The following is a 24,336-nucleotide window of genomic DNA, read 5'->3' as shown; positions in this document are numbered from 1 at the left end:
ATTAAATTCCATCTGCCACTCCTCTGACTATCTGATCAAGGTCCTTTGTGCTGTGAGATTACCTTCTTTGCTGACCACTACAGTAACAACTTTGGTGTCATCTGCATAGTTACTAACCGTTCCTCCTATGTTCACAACCAAACTATTTTATATATGACAAAATGCAGTGGACCCAGCACCAGTCTTTGTGGCACACCACTGGTCACAGGCCTCCAGTCTGAAAAGCAACACCCCACCACAATCATCTGTCTCCTACCTTTGAGTCAATTTTGTATCCAAATGTCCATATATAACCTGATATATATTTTTCCGCTTTTGTTGGTTCTCTCACCATTTGCCACAGACTCCGTTTAGTAGCTGCACCTTTTAGGACTTGACCAGCTCAATCATTGATACTGCTACTGAGCCACTCTTGGTGTTGGATATTGAAATTCCCACCCAGAGAACATTCCACACCCTTGTCATCCTCCAGGTGTTGCTCAACATGGAGGAGTACTGTTTGATCAGCTGAGGGAGGTTGGCAGAATCGTTTTTGCCCATGTTTCACCTGAAGTGAGATTTTGTATGGTCCAATCCATTTTGGGGATTCCCAGGATAACTTGCTGCCAACTGTGGATCACTCTGCTGCTAATGTTGGGTCTGTGCTGCTGATGAGACAGGGTCCCATTGAAGGGCAAGTTCAGAGAATCCCAGCCACTTAGAATCAGGCCATTTGGCGTAACAAGTCCACACTGACTCTCTAAAGAGTCCCCCACCTAGTTGCATTTCCCCTACCCTATTACTCTACATTTACTCCTAACTCACAGCGCCAGAGACCCGGGTTCAATTCCCGCCTCAGGTGACTGACTGTGTGGAGTTTGCACGTTCTCCCCGTGTCTGCGTGGGTTTCCTCCGGGTGCTCCGGTTTCCTCCCACAGTCCAAAGATGTGCAGGTCAGGTGAATTGGCCATGCTAAATTGCCCGTAGTGTTAGGTAAGGGGTAGATGTAGGGGTATGGGTGGGTTACGCTTCAGCGGGGCGGTGTGGACTTGTTGGGCCGAAGGGCCTGTTTCCACACTGTAAGTAATCTAATCTAATCTAATGCACCTAACCTGCACATCCCCAGACACTGGGCAATTTAGCTTGGCCAATTCGCCTGACCTGCACATCTTTGGATTGTGGGAGGAAACTGGAGCACCCGGAGGAAACCCACACAGATATGGAGAGAATGTGCAAACTCCATACGGACAGTCGCACCAGGCTGGAATTGAACCTGAGTCCCCGGCACTGAGAGGCAGCCATGCTATCACTGTGCCACCCACTAATTTGATTTGCAAGTTAATTTGTTTTTTAAGACTATATAAATTACCGTAAGATTGGAGTAGAAAGATGAGTTAATGGTAGTTGGCTTTTCACTAGGATGCGGGATTTCCAAACTCGGGGGCTCACTTGTAAGCTGAGAGGAGAGAGAGGCAAAGTTTATACACAGTATGAGGTTTGAGTGTGGGATGAATGTCCTGAGGAATTAGTGGAGGTGGGGAATATTGCAACATTTAAAAGATACATACATGAATAGGAAAGGTTTGGAGGGACATGTGCCAGGAGGAGACAGGTGGGGCTAGTTTCATTTGGGATTATGTTCTACATAGACTGGTTGGACTATGGAGACTGACAAATGACCAAGTTCTGTGGGGCAACCTCTGGAAATGGTGATAAGTGTCTGGGATGTTGTGGTATGATTCCATGAGTATGATTATATTGAGCTGTAGCTTGACTCATCGGCCAGTTATGGTACTAGCCCCCAGATGTTAGTGAGGAGGACTCTGCAGGGTCCACAGGGCTGTTTCTGCTATTTCTCTTTTCTGGTGCCTTGGTCAATGTCAGCTGGTCCACCTGATTTCATTTCTTTGCACAAACTTAATAGCGATTGTCATAACTGAATGGCTTGCTTCACCAATTCAGGGAGTCCACCACATTGCTGTGGACCTGGGGTCACATAAGGGTCAGAGCAGATTTCCTTCCTGTGCACCAAAGGAGTTTTTCGGACAATCTGCAATCGTTTCATGGTCATTGTTAGATGTGTAATTCCAAATGTTGACTGAATTCACATTCCATCATCCACCATGGCAGAATTCAAACTTGGGTCCCTTGAGTGTTAACTGAGTTTCTGGATTAATAGTGCAGCAGTGATACCACTAGGCTGTTGCCTCCGAGAGGTTGCCCACAGAATGTGGTCGGTCACGTTTGCCAGTCTCCTGATGGCCAGTTGGTAAAGCAAGAAACAGTCAAAAAGTGTGGCGCTGGAAAAGCACAGCAAGTCAGGCAGCATCCGAGGAGGAGGGGAATCAACATTCGGGCATAAGCCCTTCATCAGGAATGTGAAGGGGGGGGGGGGGGAAGGGTGAGAAGTAGGCTGAGCGGTAAATCGTAGAGTGAGAGTAGGGGCTGGGGGAAGCCACCTGGGAGGGTGATAGGTAGATGAAGGTATAAGGTGATGGTGAAAAGTCTGAGGGCATGTCTGGATTAACATACATAATTCCATCAGTTTAAAGGTACTCATGGGTAGGGATAACAGCAGGTCTGGGGTGAAGAATGTCTCAGGAAAGTCAGCTCACCATCACCTTCTCCAGTACAGGATGATGGGGAATAAAGGCTGGCCAAGCCAGAGAGGGACACATCCCACAAGTGAATAAAAGTAAGCAAGCCTGCCCTTGCCTCCAACTCACCTTGCAGAGGACATTAAATTCCAGTGTGGTTGGGGACTCAGTGAAATATTCCTAATTGGATTTAACCTACAGCTGTGATAACACAATCTCCAGTGTGTTCTACATTACAATCTGTGAAGTACTAGAACAGAATAGATAGCTAGATTGAATGAATTCAAGGTTTTTAAAGTACCCCAAACAGACTGGCATTTGTTTCACACTTCAGTGGCAGAACAGGTGGCTAAACTTCGAATCAATATGAAGAATTTACAGGGTCCAAATTACGCACTAAAATCTGAACCTCAACCTAGTATTCTTGGGTCAGAGGTTATGACCTGCAACATTTCCTATGTCTGTAAAAGTAAACGGAGATGACAATTTCAAAATTCCAATCCCACAACCGCTTTTTCCCTTCATATGACATGGGAACGCCATGCACTGGATCCAGTCTAACTGCATTCACCTTCCCAACATTTAATAGAAAAAAATACTTTTGCCCAGTCAGTCCTGGGTGCCACACCAGCAGTCTGATAATTTTGAGCATGTATTAGTGGATACTATTTCATGCTTCATTACAGGCCAATCACACGTGCACGCTGCCCCAGCCCAGAAGTAATTTTAGAAATATTAAACTTAATTAATTTCCAGGTTAATAAAATTCATAGCAATGCCAAATTGTGAGGTGACTTCTTTCCTCTATCCTATTTTAAATAAACTATATCACTGGGTTTTAATCATGCACTTGTAGCCAGGTAAACGGTTTCTCGCATCAACTGAGAGGAAGTTGAAAGTGGACGAATTTGTTTGAATACATGCTTTCTTTAATTCAGAGGGTATACATTTCATGTCAATTTATGAAGCATGTCCTGAGTTTCTGACCGTTAAATGAAGCTGTCATGTTTGCAAGTAACCAGCTGTTCTAGAATAAAGAGTCTTTATTCAGAATGCAGTTTGATTGCTTTTCTGTGAAAAGTATTTGTTAGCTACTCTTATTTTTTAAAAAAAACCTTTAAGAAAATAACTCAGTTGAACAGCTGGCTCATGTTTTACTGACATCCTTGTTGCAAGAATTGGGAATACATGTGTCCACTGCTTTTCAAAAGTTCGCTTTATGCCACTTGGCTTTTACCATCGACCTTACATTAGTACCAGTTTTCACTAACTGAAAGAAATCCAAAAAGGATTTTTGCTTTTACAAAAACAGCAATTGCTTCTTTGCTTTATTCCATTTCGGCTATGAAAGGTTTCAGAGGAATGCTCTAGTTTTGGATACTGGGGGAAGCTTGTAATGATCTACAGAGGAACATCGATTATCCGAATATCAGATTATCCAGCAAGATTGCAAGGTCCCAATGCTAGGTTCAACGATGTTATCCAGCATTTGATTAACTGAATGAAATACTCCCCATCCATGCCCTTCGAATAATCGAGGTTCCTCTGTATACTGTGATTACTTTAACAATGAAATTACACCTAGCAGTGCAGTTATAGATCTCAACCTTGCAGAGTTAGATTATGTCCTCAAACTTTTCAAGCTCAAGTATGTGGATCAACTTACAGGAGAAATTGAGGACTTAGGAAAAAAGTCAAATGCACATCACAGAACATTGGCTCAAACATCTTCCTTCATTTATGTATTAGCACCAAAAGACTAATTTAATATTGATTGAGAGCACTAGGTACAGGAGGCAAAAGTCAGATTTAGTATCTTAGAGGAAAATAAAAAGATTTTAAGTAACATAATCTTTGTAACACCTGCCAAACTCAACTCCCATAGAAGTATTGTCGCAGTACTGAAATGTACAAATGGTACGCTTCAAATTTGCAATGTTATAATTTTTTTTGGTCACTTACAGATAACAGGAAACTGTTTCACTTTGATAGTAAATGTACTTTCAGTTTTCCAGTACAGATGGAAAAATATAGTATTAGCATTTTAGGTGATGTTTACAGAAATTGAAAACTGGCACTTGGGTTATTTCATTGTCATCTAGTGTGAAAAATGTATTTTACAATAACAATAACATTAGATGAAAAACACTATGCATGTTGGGCATAATTTTAAAATGCTAGCTGCTTCTTTCTGACCCAACGAGTGGGCAAGCAGAGCAGCAATTGTAAAATTCACATGTCCTTCCACTTCCTGTAAAAATGTTTTTATTCCATACTTCCAATTCTTCCGCCTCCAATGTATCTGCTCCCAGGACATCCCAAATGGCCTCCTAATTCAAGGACTGCAACCCCCCCACATGATCAACAATGCCCTCCAGTGCATCTCCGCCACTTCCTGCACCTCTGCCTTTGAACCCCACCCCTTCAACCGCAACAAGGATACAACCCCCTGGTTCTCAGCTTCCACCCCACTAATCTCCAGATAAAACGCATCATTTCTGCCACCTATAATCAGACCCCAGAGATCTATTTCCCTCCCCACTCCTATCAGCATTTTGCAGGGACCATTCCCTTCGCTACTCGCTCATTAGGTCCACATCCCCAAACAATCTATTCTCCACTTTCACTTGCTGTCACCAGAGGTGTAAAACCTCCGCCCTTCTATCCAAGGCTCCAAAGAATCCTTCCATATTTGGCAAAGATTTTCCTGCACATCCAAACACCTCATCTACTGTGTCCAGTGCTCTCAGTGTGGTCTCCTTTGCACTGGGGAGACAGAGCGCCAACTTGTGAAATGGTTTAGGGAACACCTGTTGGACATGTGCACCAAACACCACCATCGCCCTGTGGTCAACCACCTCAACTCCACCTCACACTCCTCCAAAGACATGCAAGTCCTGGACCATCTCCACCACCAAATCCAAGCCTCCAGATCCCTGGAGGAAGAACACCTCATCTCCCACCTTGGGACCTCCAACTATATGACAACAATGGGGGATTTCACCAGTTTCCTCAACTCCCCACCTCCCTACTCATCCCAGATCCAACCCTCCAACTCTGAACCACCATCTTAAACTATTCTACCTGTCCATCTTCCTTCCTACCTATCCATTCCACTGTCCCCTCAGACTTTTCACCATCACCTTATACCTTCATCTACCTATCACCCTCCCACCCTGAATTCATAGTGGGTAAGTCATTGGAATACACTTCAGAAACCTACTCCAGCTGTTTTGTGACCTGCTTCCTTCACTGTTTCTGGCTGACTCGTCATTTTACACTTCATTATCCTCTGCTGCCCATAATCTAATCATTAGCCGTCAATTACCCAGACCTTACATTCCAGGATTTCTTGACACGATTTTCTGAGGATTACATTGCAAGAAGTGAGATGCTAGCATAATTGAATTTTGTGTAAGGAAGAATTTTGGAAACAGGATGTTGGGGCTATGAATCGTTTCATGACTTTGAGTGTGAAGTAAATAGAACAAAGAACAGAACAGTACCGCACAGCAACAGGCCACTTGGCCATCCAAGCCTGCGCTGACACATTTGTCCATTCATGTTAAAACTGCCTTCACTTTCAGTACCCCTATTCTCTTTCTGTTTATGTATTTGTCCAAGTACTTCTGGAAAGCTGCTGTTGTATCTCTTCCACGATCACCTCTGGCAGTGTGTTCCAGGTGTTCGACACTCTTTGTGTGAAAAACTGGCCTAGTACCTGACTTTTAACCCCCACCCAAATGCATCTTGAATCTGTTCCCCAGTAATTCGACCCCTCCACCCTGGGGAAAAAAGCCTTATACTTTCCACTCTATCCATGCCATTCACAATCTTATAAACATCTATCAGGTCACTCCTCAACCTCCTGCATACCAGTGAAAACAAACCCAGTCTATCCAACCTTTCTTCATCGTTAACTTCCCCATACCAGACAAAATCCTGGTAAACCATTTCTGTACCCTCTCCAAGGCATCCATATATTTCTGGTAGTGTGGTGACCATAACTATATGTAATATTTCAGGTGTGCTTCAACTAAAGTTGTATAAAGCTACAGCATAACTTGCCTATCTTTATACTTAATGCCCCCTCCAATGAAGGTAAGCATGAAATAGGCTTTTATTTTCCCCAACTTTTACCTACCTGCGCTGTTACCTTCGGTGATCTGTGGACCTGCACACCCAGATCCCTTGGCGTATCAACACTCCTAAGGGTTTCCAATTTTTGAGAAGATTTGTAGCTCAGATTGAGATTCAGGTTGTAAGTTTGCTCACCTGAGGTAGCAGGTTTGTTCTCAGGTGTTTTGTCACAATGTTAGGTAATATCATCAGTGAGCATCCGGGATGCGCTGGTGTTCTGTCTTGCTTTCTATTTATGTGTCTTGGACTCTGAAGGTGGGTGATATCATTTACGGTTCTTTTTCTGAAAGGTTGGTAAATGGGATCCAAATCAATGTGTTTATTGATGGAGTTCCTGTTTGAATGCCAGGCCTCGAGGCATTTCCATTGGTATTGGTTTAGCCTGTCCTAGGACTGGCTAATATATGTTTAAAAAGCCTTGAAATTCTCTTTTTAATCCTGTTTCCTAATGACTTTTGATCATTCTAATTTCCTGTTCAAGATCTTTCCATCCTACCATATATACTTCAGGAGATTTGTCAGTTCCCATTCTCCGTGACCATACATGCAGGTAGTTGGGTTCCAGTAAAACCTTGCTTAATATAAATAATGGGGCCTATGAAAAAAGTGGGGTTGGTGCAGACCAGCAGAAAATATCACTCATGATTACTCAAAAATCACCCAAAAGTCTAATACAGCATAGAGCATAGCCTGAATGAAGGTTGAAATTGTGTTTGTTAACAAACCAAAGTAAATTTAACACAGTACATTTTAAAATGTGTGAGAAAGCTGGTCTCTGTACAGTACCCCTGGCAGCTGTGCTGTCGGCAGCTGACATTGGTGCATGCACAGTATGGAATGAAAGACCAACGCTGACATCACACATATGCTGAATGACACAGAAACTTCAGCGTGGACATTGGTGTGTGTGCATAAACCTATCCCCGCAGGGATAGTGCAATTGCAAACAGAGGTAAGCGTTCTCGAAAATGCCGTTTCCTAATTCTTCAGCGACGGTCTAGGCGAATCATCCCGCTAAAATGTGCGTTATCCCAGAGCTACCTGTGTGCTTCCTTGTTCTTTTTGACCAAGGTCATAACATCCCTGGTCATCCAAGGTTCATGTATCTTGCCAACCTGTCCCTCATTCTCACAGGAATGTGCCACTCCTGAACTCTTATCCACTGCCGTTTGAAATACTCCCACATGACCCATATGAATCTACCCTCAAACAGCCACCTCCAATCAAAATTTTCCAGTTCCTGCCTAATGTTGTAGTTTGCCTCCCCCCATTTTAACACCTTCACCCCAGACCTGCTGTTATCCCTACCCATGAGTACCTTTAAACTGACGGAATTATGTATGTTAATCCAGACATGCCCTCCCACTGAAACTTCACTCACCTGACCAGGCTTATTTCCCCAAACCAGGTCCAGTATAACCCCTTCCCTGGTTGGAATGTTTACGGAGTGCATCAAGAAACGCTCCTGAATGGTCCTTAAAAAATATGGATAACATTAAAGAATGTGTTGGGCATTGTCGTTGTGTGTTATTTGTGTTAATCTTTAATGGTGTTTTTGTTGTAGTGGAGAAAGTGGTGCTGGGAAAACTGAAAGCACAAAACTTATCTTGAAGTATTTATCAGCAATGAGCCAGCATTCCCTTGATGTTACAGCAAAGGAAAATGTCTCCTATGTTGAGCAGGCTATTTTGGAAAGCAGGTAAGGTGGTGAATGCCTGAATGTTTAGTTTGTATATGCAATCAAGGTTTCAATGAGAATTTGGACATTTAGTGTCATTCAATTTGTTTGAGCTAAAATATTTTGATGTATCTACATAATGTTAACCTCTCTCATTTTTTAACAACTCCTAATATTGTACTTCTTTCAAACTTCTTCTTCTGTTAAGCAGGGCAAATTGTCCAGATGCAGAGATTTCTACATTTGCTCTATTAATTTTATGTCTTCTGTGCAAACCTTTTTCCCCTCCTGTTCAGAAAGCACTGACTGAAATTAGGATTTTCCAGTAGCTTGCTCAAGTTGTCTTTTTATTTCAGCATAGTGTTGATGTTAGAGTCTGTTCTTAAAGCAAAGAGGAAATATATTATAACCACGTTCAGAGTGAGAATTCTTCAAGTGGAAAGTGCAAGGATATTTGAGTGATTCAATTCATGTCGTCATATTTTATTTAAGCTGTGGCAGCTGATATTTGCAGCTGCAGCAAGTAGGAGCTGTTGGACACCAAGATGATCCACAGTGAACTCATCTGTACCATGTGTTTAGAGCTTGAACAAGTGTGAATCTGAATTGAGGAACATGGTGTTAGTTTGTGTCAGGGAGGGTGAGCACTACCTGGATAATTTGCTCCAGGTGGTGATCACACCGCGTAGTTTAAGTAATTTAAACTTGGTCTGTGACCAAGGACAAGGTGGTGCATTTCTAGGTGAGGCTTGCATGGGGATCAAGGGACAATTGTCGAGGAGGCTGTGATGATGTAGTTGTCCTGCAAGCTGCGTGGAGAGGAGAGCAGAGAGGACGTGTGAACTGACCGTGTCGCTGTGGTCGAAGGAGCCATCTAATTATGGAGAGGAGTTAGAAACTTGTAGGGTGTATATAATTAGAAGATACACACCGTTGTCTGCAGCTACATTTCAGAGTTCCAAAGGCTGTGTTGCCTGCATAGTGCCAAGAAAAAGGGTATCTTTGGGGCTGGAAAGGAAATTTATATGAGAGAGGAGAGATAGTTGTCATCATCCTTGTTCATGCGAACAACTGAGAAAACTAGAAAGGAGGAACTGCTGAAGCAATTTGAGCATTTAGGATCTCAATGATAAAACCGAATCATTATTGTAATAATCTCAGGATTTCTATCAGAACAATGGCCAGTGGTTCACTGAACAACTGGTTGAGTGTAAATAACTTTAAATGTGTGACATAAAAATTGGTAGAGAAGAATTGGGTTGCTGTTTATGGACCCCATTACTGATTAGATTAGATTCCCTACAATGTGGAAATAAGCCCTTCGGCCCAACCAGTCCACACAGACCCTCTGAAGAACAACCCACCCAGACCCATTTCCCCTTTGATTGATGCACCTAATACTATGGGCAATTTAGCATGGCCAATTCACCTGCCCTGCACATCTTTGATACAGAAGGGAGCTTTTCTAGTCAGACAGCCTTCATTTGAACTGTGTTTGGATCAGTGTCTTGGCAAATGGATTATATAGTCCGTTAAATTAATTAGAGAGGGCTCAGAGTAAGGGATGCGTTGTCTTACAAAGCTAAAGGATGTGGTGACTCTTTTGGCAATGATTCTCCTGAGTAGAATAGGAAAGGACAGATCGCACAGACATAGGAAAACAGTTCCAAATAAGGTGGCTTCATTACCTGGTTCCCTAAGTAACTACCTCCTTACTGTTCACTAACCTCCTCATTTGGTTCCCGTCCACTTGCCACATTAGTTTAAACCCTCCCCAACAGTGTTAGCAAAAGCACCCGCTCAGACATTGGGTTCCAGTCCTGCTCGGCTGTGAACTGTCCGACTTGTAATAGTCCCACCTCTCTCAGAACCGGTCCCTGCCTGTTCTTTCACTTCTATTCTGACATGCTGGGGGAGAGGTGGGACTATTACACGTAGCACTGGCAGCAATCCTGAGATTACTACCTTTGAAGTCCTACTTTTTACCTTGTTTCCTAACTCACTAAATTCTGCTTGTCGAACCTCATCCCGGTTATTACCTATATCATTGGTGCCGAAAAGCACTATGAGAGCTGACTGCTCACCCTTCCCCCTTCAGAACGTCCTGCAGCCGATCTGCGACATCCCTGCCCTGTACACCCGGAAGACAACATACCATTCAGGAGTCTTGTTTTCGACCACAGAAATGCCTATCGACTCCCCTTACAATTGAATCCCCTTTTAACTATTACCCTTCCCTGCTTTTCCCACCTTTCTATACAGCAGAGCCAGTTCACAGTGCCATGAACTTGGCTACTGCTGCCTTCCCCTGGTGAGCCATCTCCCCCAGCAGTATCCAAAACGATATACCTGTTTTGGACAGAGATGACCACAGGGGACACCTGCACTGCCTTCCTGCGCTTCCTCTGCCTTTTGGTCACCCATTAGCAGGTCTAATCTGTGTTATGACCAATTTGCTAAACGTGCCATCCACGATGACATCAGCATCGCAGTTGCTCCAAAGTGAGTCCATCCACAGCTCCAGAACCACCATGCAGTCTAACATGAGTTGCAGCTGGACACACTTGCTCCACACAAAGGAGGCGGAGACATCAGCCACTTTGCTGTGCTCCCACATTGAGAAGAGAAGCTTAATACGCGTCTTGGATCTCCTGCCATTTTTACGCTTAAGCTTAACTTAGTCCATCTGTGATATCTAATAATAGGTAAATGAAATAAAAAAACAACATTTTTACCAATCACACTACTTACCAGCACACGATTAAAAAAGAGAAAGAAAAATCTTACCTTATCAACGCACCACAGAATTATTTTTTGGTTAGAGGAGGAGGCGGTGGGTGGGAGAACACTGCATGTGTCGTATCTCGGGTTTAGCCACTGCCCAAATATAGCAGTTTATCACCTTCCCAGAGTGCAACTTGACCGCTCCCACTCAGTTCCGCTGCCAAAATGAAGGCCCAACATCCTGATGGTAAGTATTTATAGCCTTTACTTACCTTGCAGACAGATTCTCAACACCCCTTTTGACCATAAATGTTTTCCTCACATCCCCTCTGAATCTACTGCCTGTTATGTTAGAACTATGGCCTCATAAATGTATACCTCTCAATTCTGAGTCTCCTCCGTTTCCTCTGCTCCAAGGAAAATTAGCTGAAAATGTGTTGCTGGAAAAGCGCAGCAAGTCAGGCAGCAACCAAGGAACAGGAGAATCAACGTTTCGGGCATAAACCCTTCTTCAGGCTTATGCCCGAAATGTCAATTCTCCTGTTCCTTGGATGCCTATTCTGGTGTAAAAGGCTTGTTTAATGAGGAGAAGCTGAATAGATTTGGCCTGGTATTCATTGGAATTTAGGAGAATTAGAGGAGATCTCATTTGAAATGTATAAGGTTCAGAGGGGACTTGGCAGGGTAGTCACAGTGAGACAGTTTCCTTTGTCAGAAGCAGATCTGACCAGAGCGCACAATCTGAGATAAGGGATTGCCCATTTAAGACGAAGATGAAAAGGAATGTCTCCCCTGTGAGGATAATGAATCTGTGGATTTCTTTATTCCAGCTGGCTTGGTTGTCAAGTACGTTCAAGACTGAGAGATTTCTAATCAGTAAGGGTATCAAGAACTTTGGGGGGAGAAAAGGCAGGAAGTGCAGTTGAGGATTATCAGATCAGCCGTGAATTTATTGAATGGCAGACTTGATGAGCCAATAGGCCTACTTTAGCTCCAACATCTTATGGTCTTATACTGAGTTCTAATACATTATCCTATCATGTGGAAAGGCATGACCCCTTGAGCTAGCATGTTTGCTTTCAGATCGGTTTGGCGGAAATATAGTGCCAAGTGGCCACTGGCCATGAGGTTCGTTCTTTTTAGTTCCTTCATTAGCAACACAGAAACACCAAAATTGGATGGTAGTTTTCATTCTTCCAATCAGAATGCACTTACTCCTAGATTAGAGATGAAACCTAGGATTTTCCATATCTGTGAAGGTGATTTTTTTTTTAATCTGAGGTAGGGTTTGCATGAAGTATCTTTTGCTTCCTGATACTGCAAATGTTATCTTCCACTGGTCTTGAAACTGGATGATGCAAAACTGCCAGTACATTTTCACTTGTAAATTGGGATTATTTTAGACCAAAGGCATTTTTTATAGACCTGCAAAAAATTGAGATCTGGAATCCTACTACTTGACAGAGACCTTCATCCATAAGCACGTGGAACTGCAATGTTGTTGCCCTTACAGAAACTTTGACAGTAAGGCAGGACTAACAGCTCAATATTGCAGGGTTTAAATGTTTCAGACAATGTAGAGAGGGATGTGAAGGGGTTTGGCGGGAGTTGTAGTCCTTATTGAGGAGAATATCATAGCTATGCATTTTGGAGGGTTCACCCAGTGAAGCCATATTGGTAGATAATAGGAATAAGAAAGGTGCAGTCATCGTGATCGGATTATTACCAGAGGCCTCTCACTAGCCATAGGAACTGGAGGGATGCAGATCATAGAAAGATGGAGGGCTGTTCTGGTGGGTAATTTTAACTTCCCCAAAAATAGCAGGGAACTAGTGGCAGTGATTTAGATGGGGCAGAATTTAAGTGCTTCCAGGAAGGCTTCTTGAAACAATATGGAGATAGTCCAGTGAGGGGAGTGACCAGACTAGGCCTTGGGGATTGAGCTTGGGCAGTGAGGGAGGATTTTGGCAGCAGGGATCGTAATTCCGTAAACTTCAAGGTAGTTATGGATAGATTTTCCGGTGAAAGTGTTAAATTGGGGGATGGCTAATTACCAACAATATTTGACAGGAACAGAGAAATTAGATTGAGGGTAAATCCACATCTAACATAGAAGCATAACAATCCTTATCGTGTGGAAACAGGCCCAACAAGTCCAATTTGACCCTCTGAATAGTATCCCACCCAGACTCATTCCCTTACCCTATTACTCTGCATGTCCTCGAATTAATGCAGCTCACCTACATATCCCAGAATACTGTGGGCAATTTAGTATGGCCAATTCATCTAACTTGCACGTCTTTGGACGGTGGGAGGAAGCCTACGCAGACACAGTGAGAATGTGCAAGCTCCACACAGACAGTCACCCGAATTCAAACCCAAATCCCTGGGCCGGGAGACAGCAGTGCTAACCACTGAGCCACCATGCTGCTCTCAGACATGTCTGAGTCTTTCACAGGCCAGGTGATCAGAGTTGAGGACCAGTGTGTTCCTATGAGGATGAAAAATATGGGTGACAATTTTCAGGCTCATTGGACAACGAAAGATATTAAAAGATTGGTCAAAAAGTAAAAGGAAGGTTTAGGAAACAACAACAAACAAGGGCCTTGAGATATAAAAAAAAAGCAAAAAAGAACTTAAAGGAAAAATTCAAGCTATCGGGGGCCCTGAAATGTCCTAAGCAAGTAAATTAAAAATCGCACAACACCAGGTTATAGTCCAACAGGTTTATTTGAAGCACCAGCTTTCAGAGTGCTGCTCCTTCATCAGGTGCATGTGGAGCATTAGACCATAAACACAGAATTTATAGCAAAATATTACTGTCATGCAACTGACATGATATATTGAACAAACCTGGATTGTTGTTCAGTCTTTCATCTTTTAGAATGGGTTGCAGGTTTCAGCTCATTAATATGTAAATCCCAGAACTACTTTTTAGTCACATTCCTGAGGTTACATAAAGTTTTATATTAAAAAAAATGACATCTCTGCTTAGACAATACATTAAAGGTATGAGGTCAGAATCAGTCTGTATCCAAATCTTGAGTCAGACAGCTATTTCCAAAGTGGAACTTACAGAGTATTACATGCATTGACTGCCTGCACATTGTGTATTTCTTAAGCAAAATAGAATGTGTCTGTAAATATAATTCTGCAAATACAAATTCACTGCGAGACAACTTTGTGGTGCATGTGCATGAGAGAGAGAACGAGTGTGTGTGGCAGGGTGGGTGTGATGGAGTATAAGCCTGAGAGTGTGCGTGAGACAGAGAGAATAGTGTGGTGGGGTCATGTGTAGTGTGACATGAACCCAAGATCCAAGTTGAGGCCATCATCATGGATACTGAATTTGGCTGAAAATGTGTTGCTGGAAAAGCGCAGCAGGTGAGGCAGCATCCAAAGAGCAGGAGAATCGACGTTTCGGGCATGAGCTCTGATCTCCAGCATCTGCAGTCCTCACTTTCTCCTACTGAATTTGGCTATCAGCCTCTGCTCGGCCTCTTTGCGTTGTTGCCTATTCTGAAGTCTGCATTAGAGTCACCCGAAGAACCGAGGCCGAATGTCCCTGAAAGTGTTCCCAGACTAGGACGCAACACCCCTGTCTGGTGATTGTGCATTTGTTCACTGCATCGTTTCAGTTGTATGACACTAATCTTTTGCTATAACTTGTCTTATGTTCCACAACCACCTGATGAAGGAGCAGCACTCCGAAAGCTACTGCTTCCAAATAATCCTGCTGGACTATAACCTGGTTGATTTTTTTAAAACTTTTGTTCACCCCAGTCCAACACTGGGTCCTCCACGTCATTGCTAAACAATTAAGATTAAGGAGAATCCCAAAGCATTTAGTACACTTACCAGGTGCACAAGGGGTAGCAATCGAAAGGGTAAGTCCACTCCCAACCACTCACTGAACAAATATTATGCATTGGTATTCACCAAGCAAAAGAACATGGATAATGGTAAGTTTTGGGAGGAGTATGTTGATATGCAAGGACATTGCACTGTTAAGAAGGAGGATGTGTTGAGTGTGATGAGGTCCCAGAAGATTGGACAATAGTCAATGCTGTTCCTTTCTTTCAGAAGGAACAGGAATAATCCAGGAAATTTATCGGCCAGTGAGCTCCACATCAGTAGTAAGGCCGTTATTTGCAGAAGATTCTTAGGGACAGGAATTACTTGAACCTGGAGTAGAATGGACTTATTCGGGAAAGTCTTTGTTATGGAGGTCTTGTCTCTCAAACTTGTTTGAATTTTTTGAGCAAGTCACAAAGATGATTGAGGGTCAGGCAATGGATGTTACCGAAGCATTTGACCAAGTCCCTCATGGTAGGCTGGTCCAATAAACTCATAACATGAGGTCCTCTGTGAGTTGGCAAGTTGGATACAAAGTTGGCTTGGTCATACAAGCGAATGGGGTGGTGTGGAGGGTTGCTTTTTTTTTCTGCCTGGCGGAATCACTGCTGGAACCTCTGTGATGCAATTCTTTGAATGAAAATGTCGGTGGTCCAATTGGTAAATTTGCAGATGACCTGCACATTTTCAGAGTTGTGGATAGTGAGGAAGGATATCAAAGAATGCAGCAGCCTACAGACCCATTTGTTAAGCTGAGTGGCAAAAAGGCAAATGAAGTTTATTCTGGACCGGTATGCAATGATGCATTTTGGGAGGTCAAATGCAAGCAGGAAGTGTACAGTAAATTGAAGGATCTTGGGAGGATTGATAGGGTTGCAAGTCCATAGCTCCCTGTAATTGTCAACACAAGTTAATCTGTTGTTAAAGAAGGCATACACAGTATGAGTTGCCTTCATCGGTTGGAGCATTGAATATAACCTTTGGCACATCCTGCTGCAGTTGTATCAGACTTTAGCTCTGGCACATTTCGAGTATTGGGTGCAGTTCAGGTCACTACACTGTAGGAAGGATGTAGTGCCTATAGAGAACATACAAAAGAAGATTACTGGATTGGAGTGTAGTAGCTGTCAGGAAAGATTGGACAAACTTGGATTGTTTTCAGTGGAGTGTTAGAGGCTGAGGGATGTCTATTCCAGATTTCACCAGTACTTATTATATTAAGCATTCACAAATACTATACTTGTTAATAGTATTAACCTGTGTTCACAGATACTTGTGAGATTTTTGTTATAGTCTTAAGCCTCATTCTAAAAAATGAAAATTAAAATCAAACATTTAGTCAGTTTGTGTGTCATTGTTTTATGCCAGTGTGTATATTTCAATCTACTGAATGCAAATCTCTCTTTTGAATCAACAGTCCCATCATGGAAGTGTTTGGTAATGCGAAGACTATCCATAACAACAACTCCAGTCGATTTGGGAAGTTCATTAAGCTGAACTTCTGTCAAAAGGGAAATATTCAGGGAGGCAGAATCATAGATTGTATCCTTTTAATGTGATTCCTATCTAAGTGCAACTCCATTAATAATTCAAAAATGCTTTTTACAGCCAAACAAAATGTGATTCATTAGAAGAAACTTGAGAGTCCAGTTTGTTTCATAATTAGGGTCTCAAGGTTGGTTGTGTGCAGTTCAGGTCACCACACTGTAGGAAGGATGTAGTGTCTATAGACAGCAAACAAAAGCGGATTACTAGGATGTTTCCTATATTTTCCTATTTCTGTAAATCTGTTGTTTATTACCTAATTTATTAGAATATTGATTTTTGTTCTACTTGCATAACAAAAATTGTATCAAATTGTTGACCTTGACAGATTATTCTTTGACTTAAAGATTTATTAGAAAAGGTAAGGATATTTTATGTTGAAGCATTTGTGTCTTTTAGTATAATTTTCCGAACAAAATAATGCGAGTTGTTCATTTTGTGGTTTGCAAGGTTCCGGATGTGGAGACTTCATTTTATTTTGCAGAACCGTGTAGTGAGGCAGAACCCTGGGGAGAGAAATTACCACATTTTCTATGCATTGCTGGCTGGAACAGATGAAGCGCAGAAAGGTGGGTGATAGATCAAGTCCATCAGAGATGTATTAAGGTGTAATCGCAAAATGTTGCAGAACCTTTTGTATAACATATGCACTAGTTGATTTTCTTATCTGTTCTATCACTTCATTTCCGATGCTGTCTATGTGCAGTCATGGAACTAATAATGTAAGGAAAGAGGTGGTTTTGGTGGGCTTAAAAGTGGACAAGTCTCCAGGTCCAGATCAGCAATTAGCTCCAGCTGGTTTGGGTGTTCTCCCCCTTTTGCGCCGTGACCCAAAGTTTTAATTCCTCTCTGACCAAAGCTTTACTTGGTTCAATTTTTCAGGAAGTGTGGTAGCGATAAATCAAGGAACCATAGACCATTAAGTGTCTCATGAGTGGTAGGGAAAGCATTTTAGAAAAATCTGAACAAGAAAATTAAACTCCATTTAGAGAGGCAAGGTTTGATCAGGAATAGTCAGAATGGCTTGGTCAGGAATTCTGTCTTGCATTCCATATTTTTCGTGGTATCTATTAACAAAAACCAGTAGATGAGAATGTAGGCAGGATAATAATTAAGCTTGTGGATGATGTGCAGATTTACCAAATGTTTGTCAGGGAGGAGTAATGCCTGAGGATATAAACTGGGTCAGATGAGCAGATCCTAAGCAGAGGAGAAAGTGAGGACTGCAGATGCTGGAGATCAGAGCTGAAAATGTGTTGCTGGAAAAGCGCAGCAGGTCAGGCAGCATCCACGGAACAGGAGAATCGACGTTTCAGGCATCAGCCCATCCTAAGCAGATGCAATTTCATCCTGATAATTTGTGATGATGCACTTTGGAGGAAGTACCAAAACAAGGGAGTACTCACTGGCAGGACACTCGGAAGCTCAGACAAGCAGAGGGATCTTGGGATGATGCTTATCCACAATCCCTGATGGTGGCAGGGCAGATTAATAAGGCATAAAAGGTATTTGCCTGTTGTGGTTCTGTTTGCTGAGCTGGGAATTTGTGTTGCAGATATTTCGTCCCCTGTCTAGGTAACATCCTCAGTGCTTGGGAGCCTCCTGTGAAGCGCTTCTGTGATCTTTCCCCTGGCATTTATAGTGGTTTGAATCTGTCGCTTCCGGTTGTCAGTTCCAGCTGTCCGTTGCAGTGGCCGGTATATTGGGTCCAGGTCGATGTGCTTATTGATTGCATCTGTGGATGAGTGCCATGCCTCTAGGAATTCCCTGGCTGTTCTGTTTGGCTTGTCCTATAATAGTAGTGTTGTCCCAGTCGAATTCATGTTGCTTGTCATCTGCATGTGTGGCTACGAAGGATAGCTGGTCGTGTTGTTTCGTGGCTAGTTGGTGTTTGCCTTTTATCAGTCCTGGCATAGATGATAAGGGGGAGGTTATGTGGCAGTTATATACAGGTTTGGTTCGGCTACAGCTGATGGTGTACAAGATTGAGGGACGTGGATAGTGTATATGAAAAGCAGCTGTTCATATTAAAAAGGACACACTTTTAAAATGAAAGGTGGGAGATTTCGAGGGGGGTTGAGAGAAAATGATTTCACCCAGAGGGTAGTGGGAGTGTGGAATGGACTGTCTGGGAGGCCACCGCCTGCCAGTTCTGAGGAAGAATCATCGGACCTAAAATGTTAACTCTACTTTCTCTCCATGTGTTCTCCCAACCTGCTGAGTTTTTTCCAGCAATTTCTGTTTCTGTTTTCAGTTTCGTGCTTCGGACAGTATTTGAGGTGGGAAACCTCAGCCTTTCAAAAAGTACGTGGTTGAGGACTTGTGAAGTGTCATAACATAGATGGCTGTGGGGCTAGTGTAGGTTTATCATAGTTTTGTTGGCACAGATGGGCTTCAGGGCCAGTTCTGTACAGGGTAATTCTCTGACCTCCAAGATTTTTGCGCTGCATTGATTTCCGGAACTGAAGTCGGTGCTGCAAACAAATCACCATGTATGGACATTTGGAGCTGCTGCTTTTGTATCTGCGTGGTAGTGGTGTGCATGCACACACACTTTCAGCTAGAAATCTATTAATCTCCTTCTTGAATATACTTGATGGTTCAGCATCTGCAACCTTCTGGGATGAAAATTTCCTGAGATTCATCACCCTTTGTCAATTGAGGCAATTGCCTAGTCGTATTATCACTGGACTGTTAATCTAGAGATGATACTATTTCAGGGACCTGTATTTGAATCCCGCCATGGCAGATAGTGGAATTTGAATTCAGTAGAAAAGAATCCGGAATTAAGAGTTGAATGTGACCGTGAGTCCATTGTCGATATTTGGAATAACCTATCTGGCTCACTCTTGGCGAGAGTGGAGCAGGTACAGGGCTGACTCCTCCAGCCTGAACCCACAGGTAGGCCCAGATAGCTGAAAGAGGGGAAAGGTGGCCTCAGGATGACATGGCAGTTTCCCAATGTGGCTGTCTTCTGGAAATCCACACACATCACGTTAACACCATTTCTTTTATCAAGCATTTCTGTTCTTTTTTCAAAAAAAAACTCTGAGTTAAATCAGATTTCATCTTGAGAAATCCATGCTGACTCTTCCTAATCAACTCACCTTTTCCATGTGACTACTAATTCTATCCCTAATAATCGTTTCTAAACGTTTGCACGCTACCAAAGATAAACTGGCTGTTCGGTAATTGCTAGGATGATCCTTACAACCTTTTCTTGAGCGAGGCTGTAATCGTTGCAGTTTTCCAGTCTCCACTGAAGCACCATCTCCTAAATCTAAGGAAGACTAACAATTACGGCTAGTGCTTTCGTCATTTCTACCCTCAATTCCTTCATAATCCTTGGATGCTTCTTCTCCATTCCCAGTACTTTGTCAGCTTTTAGTACCAAACATTTATCCAATACTACTACTGCTACTACTTTATGAATTTTGGACACTTCGAGTGACACAATTTCCTTCTGTGTCACCATAGCCCTAACAGGGTCAGTGCTTCTAATCAACCCAACTCCTCCTTTAACTGCTCTTTTACTATTTATATGTGTACAGGAATTTCTGGGATTCTGCTTTCTTGTTAATTATACAGCGGCATCATAGAATCCCTCCAGTGTCGATTGCAGCCATTTAGCCCATTGAGTCTGCATTGATCCTCTGGACAGCATCCCACCTTATCTCTCTAACCCCATATTTATCACAGCTCACCCACCTAGCCTGTGTAATTTAGGATAGTCAATCCACCTAACCTGCACACCTTTGGACTGTGGGAGGAAATCAGAGTATACAGAGGAAACCTATGAAGACACGAAGAGTACATACAAACTCCACACAGACGGTTGCCAAGGCTGAAGTTGAGCCTGGGTCCCTGGCATTGTGAGGCAGCACTGTGTACTGTGCTACCCAATCTGCTCAATGAACTGCCCATCTTTTCTCATAAATTTCTCTTATCTGCTTTTTCACTTTCCATCCAAACTGTTGGTATTCCTCTTAGTTCTTTGTTGTATTTTCTACCTTGCATCTATTGTAAGCTCTCTTTTATTTTTCTAACATTATTCTCTACCTTTTTGCTATCCAGGGACATCCTGGATATGTGTTTGTTCTACCTTTCCTATTTGAGGGAGTACACCTCGATTGTACTCTTCTTTGAAGGTCATTCGTGTTTTTCCCTGCCAACTTTGTACCTCTCTACCAATTGATTTTTCTTATTCTGAAATGTTACTTTTCGTTCATTCCTATTTTCTTATTTTATCTCTATTGGCCAATTCTCAATATATGGCAGTATATTCTCCCAAACATATTTGTTCACATTTTACTGACTAACTTTGGGTGGGGTCTTATTGAAAGATTTCTGGAAATCTAAGAAAATCTGAAAATCACTATCCGCTGGCTTCTGTTTATTTATTCTGTTAGTTACATGCACACACATTGTTACGGCTTTGTCAAACATGATTTTCCTTATAAATCCATGTTGAATCTGCACATTCCTGCCAGTATTTTCTAAGTGTCCAGTTAGCATGTTCTAATATTTGCCAATGATGTCTGTAGTTCCCCATTTTTTTTCCCTCCCTCCTTTCTTAAATATTTTCTACCTTTTAGTCTGCAGAAATTATTCTTAAGTCTAGAATTTTGAAAAATAATTACCAGTGCATCAAGTATTTCTACTGCTACCTCTTTTCAGTGTGTGTGTGTGGATGATCAGATCCACAGGATGTATGTATAACCATTCCATCCCATTCATTTCTCCAGTGCTACTTCCTTTGACTAGTCAAGGGAATCATTAATCCTTTGAATCTCTATTAGGATGCATATTGTCTGCACTCCAATAGTGACTTAAACTTCACAACAGCATGTATGAGGTTATGAAGGTAGAATATAAATCCATATTTATCAATTGCTCGCTCGCTCTCTCTGACTCCCCTGTCTGAGTACAAAAAATTGGAATCATCGGAAAACTAGTTCAGCTCCTTAAGCCTGTACTGCAATCAGCAAAATTATGCTGAAGTGACCAAAATTCGTATACCTATAATTGCCCTGTATCCTGAAATAATTTTGCCTAACAATTAATCAGCATCAGATTTAAAACAGTTAACTGATCTAGCATCAGCTTCTACTTGCAAAAGAGAGTTCCAAACTTCTGTCTCTCAAATTTCACTGCAAAAAGCCTTCTCTAATTTTCAACTGTTCCTGCAGATCTAAACTTCCAAACTAGGAGAAACAGTATGTTCCTTTAATATCTTGCAAGTTTTGAGTGAATTAGCCATAACTTCCAAAATTCAGAAGTGTTCAAGTTTAACATATTTACTTGGAGCTCAGCAAATCTGGCAGCATCTGTGGGGAAAGAAACAAATTAATATTTTGAGTCAAATATGACTGTTCTTCATCACTTTGTTTTTATTTCAGAAGTCTTGCATTTGCTTTTATTGGAGTAGACCTCCAGTTTGTTTGACATCTCCTCTTAGCTTGATCTTATCCACACTGTTTTCGTCCAAGGTCAATATATCCTTCCAAAGCCAAAATAAAACATCACACAGAACAAAGAACAGTACAGCACTTGAACAGACCCTTTGGCCCACTATGTCTGTGCACACGACGATCCTATTCTAAACTAATGTGGTCTATATCCCTCTATTCTCTGCCTGTTCCTGTGTCTTAAAGTTTGGTAACTTAATGCCTGTTCAACTTTGCTAATGCTTCTGCTTATACCACCCCTTCTGGCGGTGTGTTCCAGGCATCTGCCACCCTGTGTCTTTTTTTTAAACAAAGAGTAAAATTTACCTCTCACATATCCTTTTAAAATCCCCCAGCTCACCTTTAATCTAAACCTCCAAGTATTTGACATTTCCGCCCTAGAATAGAGACACCGACAATCCACCCTAACCATGAATGTTATAATTTTGTGTACTTCCATCAGGTTGCTTCTCAGCTCAAGTTTGTCTGACCTCACCTTGGATGTCTTGTGCATCCTGTCTGAAGCCTCCACATCCTCCCTATAGTGTGACAACCAGACCTGCACACACTACTCCAAATGTGGCCTGACTAAAGTCTTATCCAGTTGCAGCATGACTTGCCGACCTCTTTACTCAATGTCCTGATCCTTGAAAGCAAACATACTGTATGCCTTCATTATAATTATCCACTTGTGTTTCCACTTTCAGGCAGCTTATGGATTTGCACTCCAAGATCTCTCTGTTAATCAGTGCTCTTTATGGTCCAGCCATTTACAGTATTGTTTCCTCTTGCATTTGACCTCCCAGGAGGCAGACAAAGGGTTTGTTGTTAAGCTAGATGGAAAGTGAATGTGTAGAGGAATTGCCTGCTCCAGTGGAAGGGGAGGCAGCTGAGAGCTTCAAACTGAAAATTCTGAAACAGACATAAAGCGTCAGAAGAATCACAAGTGAGAGGGTTTTGAATGGTCGGAAGCAATAGGTTTCATAGGGCAGGAAGAGATTGGAATCCACTCTGGGAAAGTGAGGACTGCATATGCTGGAGATCAGAGTCAAGGGTATGGTGCTGGAAAAGCACAGCAGGTCAGGCAGCCTCCGAGGGGCAGGAGAATAGATGATTTAAGGAAGAAGGTAGGAGCGGGATGTATGAGGTTGGACTCCGTGAGCTGGAAGGCTGTGGGGGAAGGGAAAGATAAAAAGTGATCCCCTGATGAGGTGATAGTCATGGACATAATGTTCGATGGTGGGGTCATGATCCAACGGCTGGTGTTGAGCCTCCATGATGTAAAGGTCAGTATGACAACAGCACGACCACCCTTGCCAGCAGATTTGATTACAAAGTCAGTGTTGGCTCTGGGAACACAGATTATACTGAGTTCTAAGGGTGAGAGGTTAGAGTGGCTGAGAGAGCAGATAAGTTGCTCATCTTAATATTATTTCATTGATTCTCAATGAAAAGGTCAAATGCCAGTCAGAGAGGGAGTGATTCGGGTGGAGGGGGTATATTAGAGGCAGTTGAAGGAGTCTGTGGGATGGGAACAGAACACATATACCAAGAAATGGGCATGGAGGTGAGGGTGTTGGAACAGCAGTTCAATGTCATTTTGTGCCCAAAATTATTTGAGGTGGAAATTCAAAGGGACTCTGCTGAATGTTCTATGCACGATGAAATAACTCCACAAAATATCCCACCATGCTGTTGCCCCTTATTTACACACAGCGATTCCTTGATACTGATCCGGCTCTGATTGAACAGAACCTCTCTCATTAATATCGGTCAGCTAGGGCTCCCTCATTGGATCAGAATAACAGTCCCAATCAGGGAACTCCTTTTTTGAAATCCACCTGGTTGACCTTGTTCAACTCTCTGCTGAGTCTAGTGATTGTAAGGTCAGAGGGAGAGTAAATATCTGATAAAAGGTAGGGTTAGGAAAGGGATGGATTCAAAGGGAAGGAGGGAGGAGACCAGTTCCAGAGGAGTGTGGATAGCTCTGATTTGTTGAAGCATGTGTTCTTTTAATGCTGGAAAGGAAGAGAAAAAGTTTCTTGCTAGAGTTTCAAATGAGCTGAAGTGCAACTGGGGAGCTGGACAGCTCTCAGACAATGTCACAACGTGATAGAGAGAGAGATTGTGCATGGCACTGAGTGTTGAGCCCAGTTTGCAGCAAGAAAAGCTGTCTGAGGAGCTTTGTACATCCCATTGCCTGTGATCCTGGTTGGATTTGAATCTCAAAGGCTGAAATGTTTTTTGGAGTCATCATGGGTGAGCCTTTAAGAGGGAAGCAATCACTGAGCAATGAGAGGTGATTGTAGAAGTGAGTTTTGGCCAATACCTTGTCAAACATTTGGAGTGAAAACAAAAATAATGATGGTGA

General features: G+C 42.4%; 1 protein-coding gene across 1 annotated transcript in view; it reads left to right on the top strand.

Moving 5' to 3' along the window:
- The window catches only part of myo10 (myosin X), a 335,499-nt gene that overhangs the window by 108,210 nt on the left and 202,953 nt on the right, over positions 1 to 24,336 (top strand). The window contains exons 5-8 of the mRNA XM_072575194.1: positions 8,281 to 8,415; positions 16,391 to 16,515; positions 16,866 to 16,879; positions 17,003 to 17,087. Of these exons, the coding sequence (XP_072431295.1) occupies positions 8,281 to 8,415; positions 16,391 to 16,515; positions 16,866 to 16,879; positions 17,003 to 17,087 (359 nt within the window). The remainder of the gene's footprint in view (positions 1 to 8,280; positions 8,416 to 16,390; positions 16,516 to 16,865; positions 16,880 to 17,002; positions 17,088 to 24,336) is intronic.

Source organism: Chiloscyllium punctatum, chromosome 8, assembly GCF_047496795.1.
Source record: "Chiloscyllium punctatum isolate Juve2018m chromosome 8, sChiPun1.3, whole genome shotgun sequence".
Taxonomy (NCBI): Eukaryota; Metazoa; Chordata; class Chondrichthyes; order Orectolobiformes; family Hemiscylliidae; genus Chiloscyllium; species Chiloscyllium punctatum.
The sequence above is the reverse complement of the archived record's forward strand: the minus strand, read 5'-3'. Positions and strand labels throughout refer to the sequence as shown.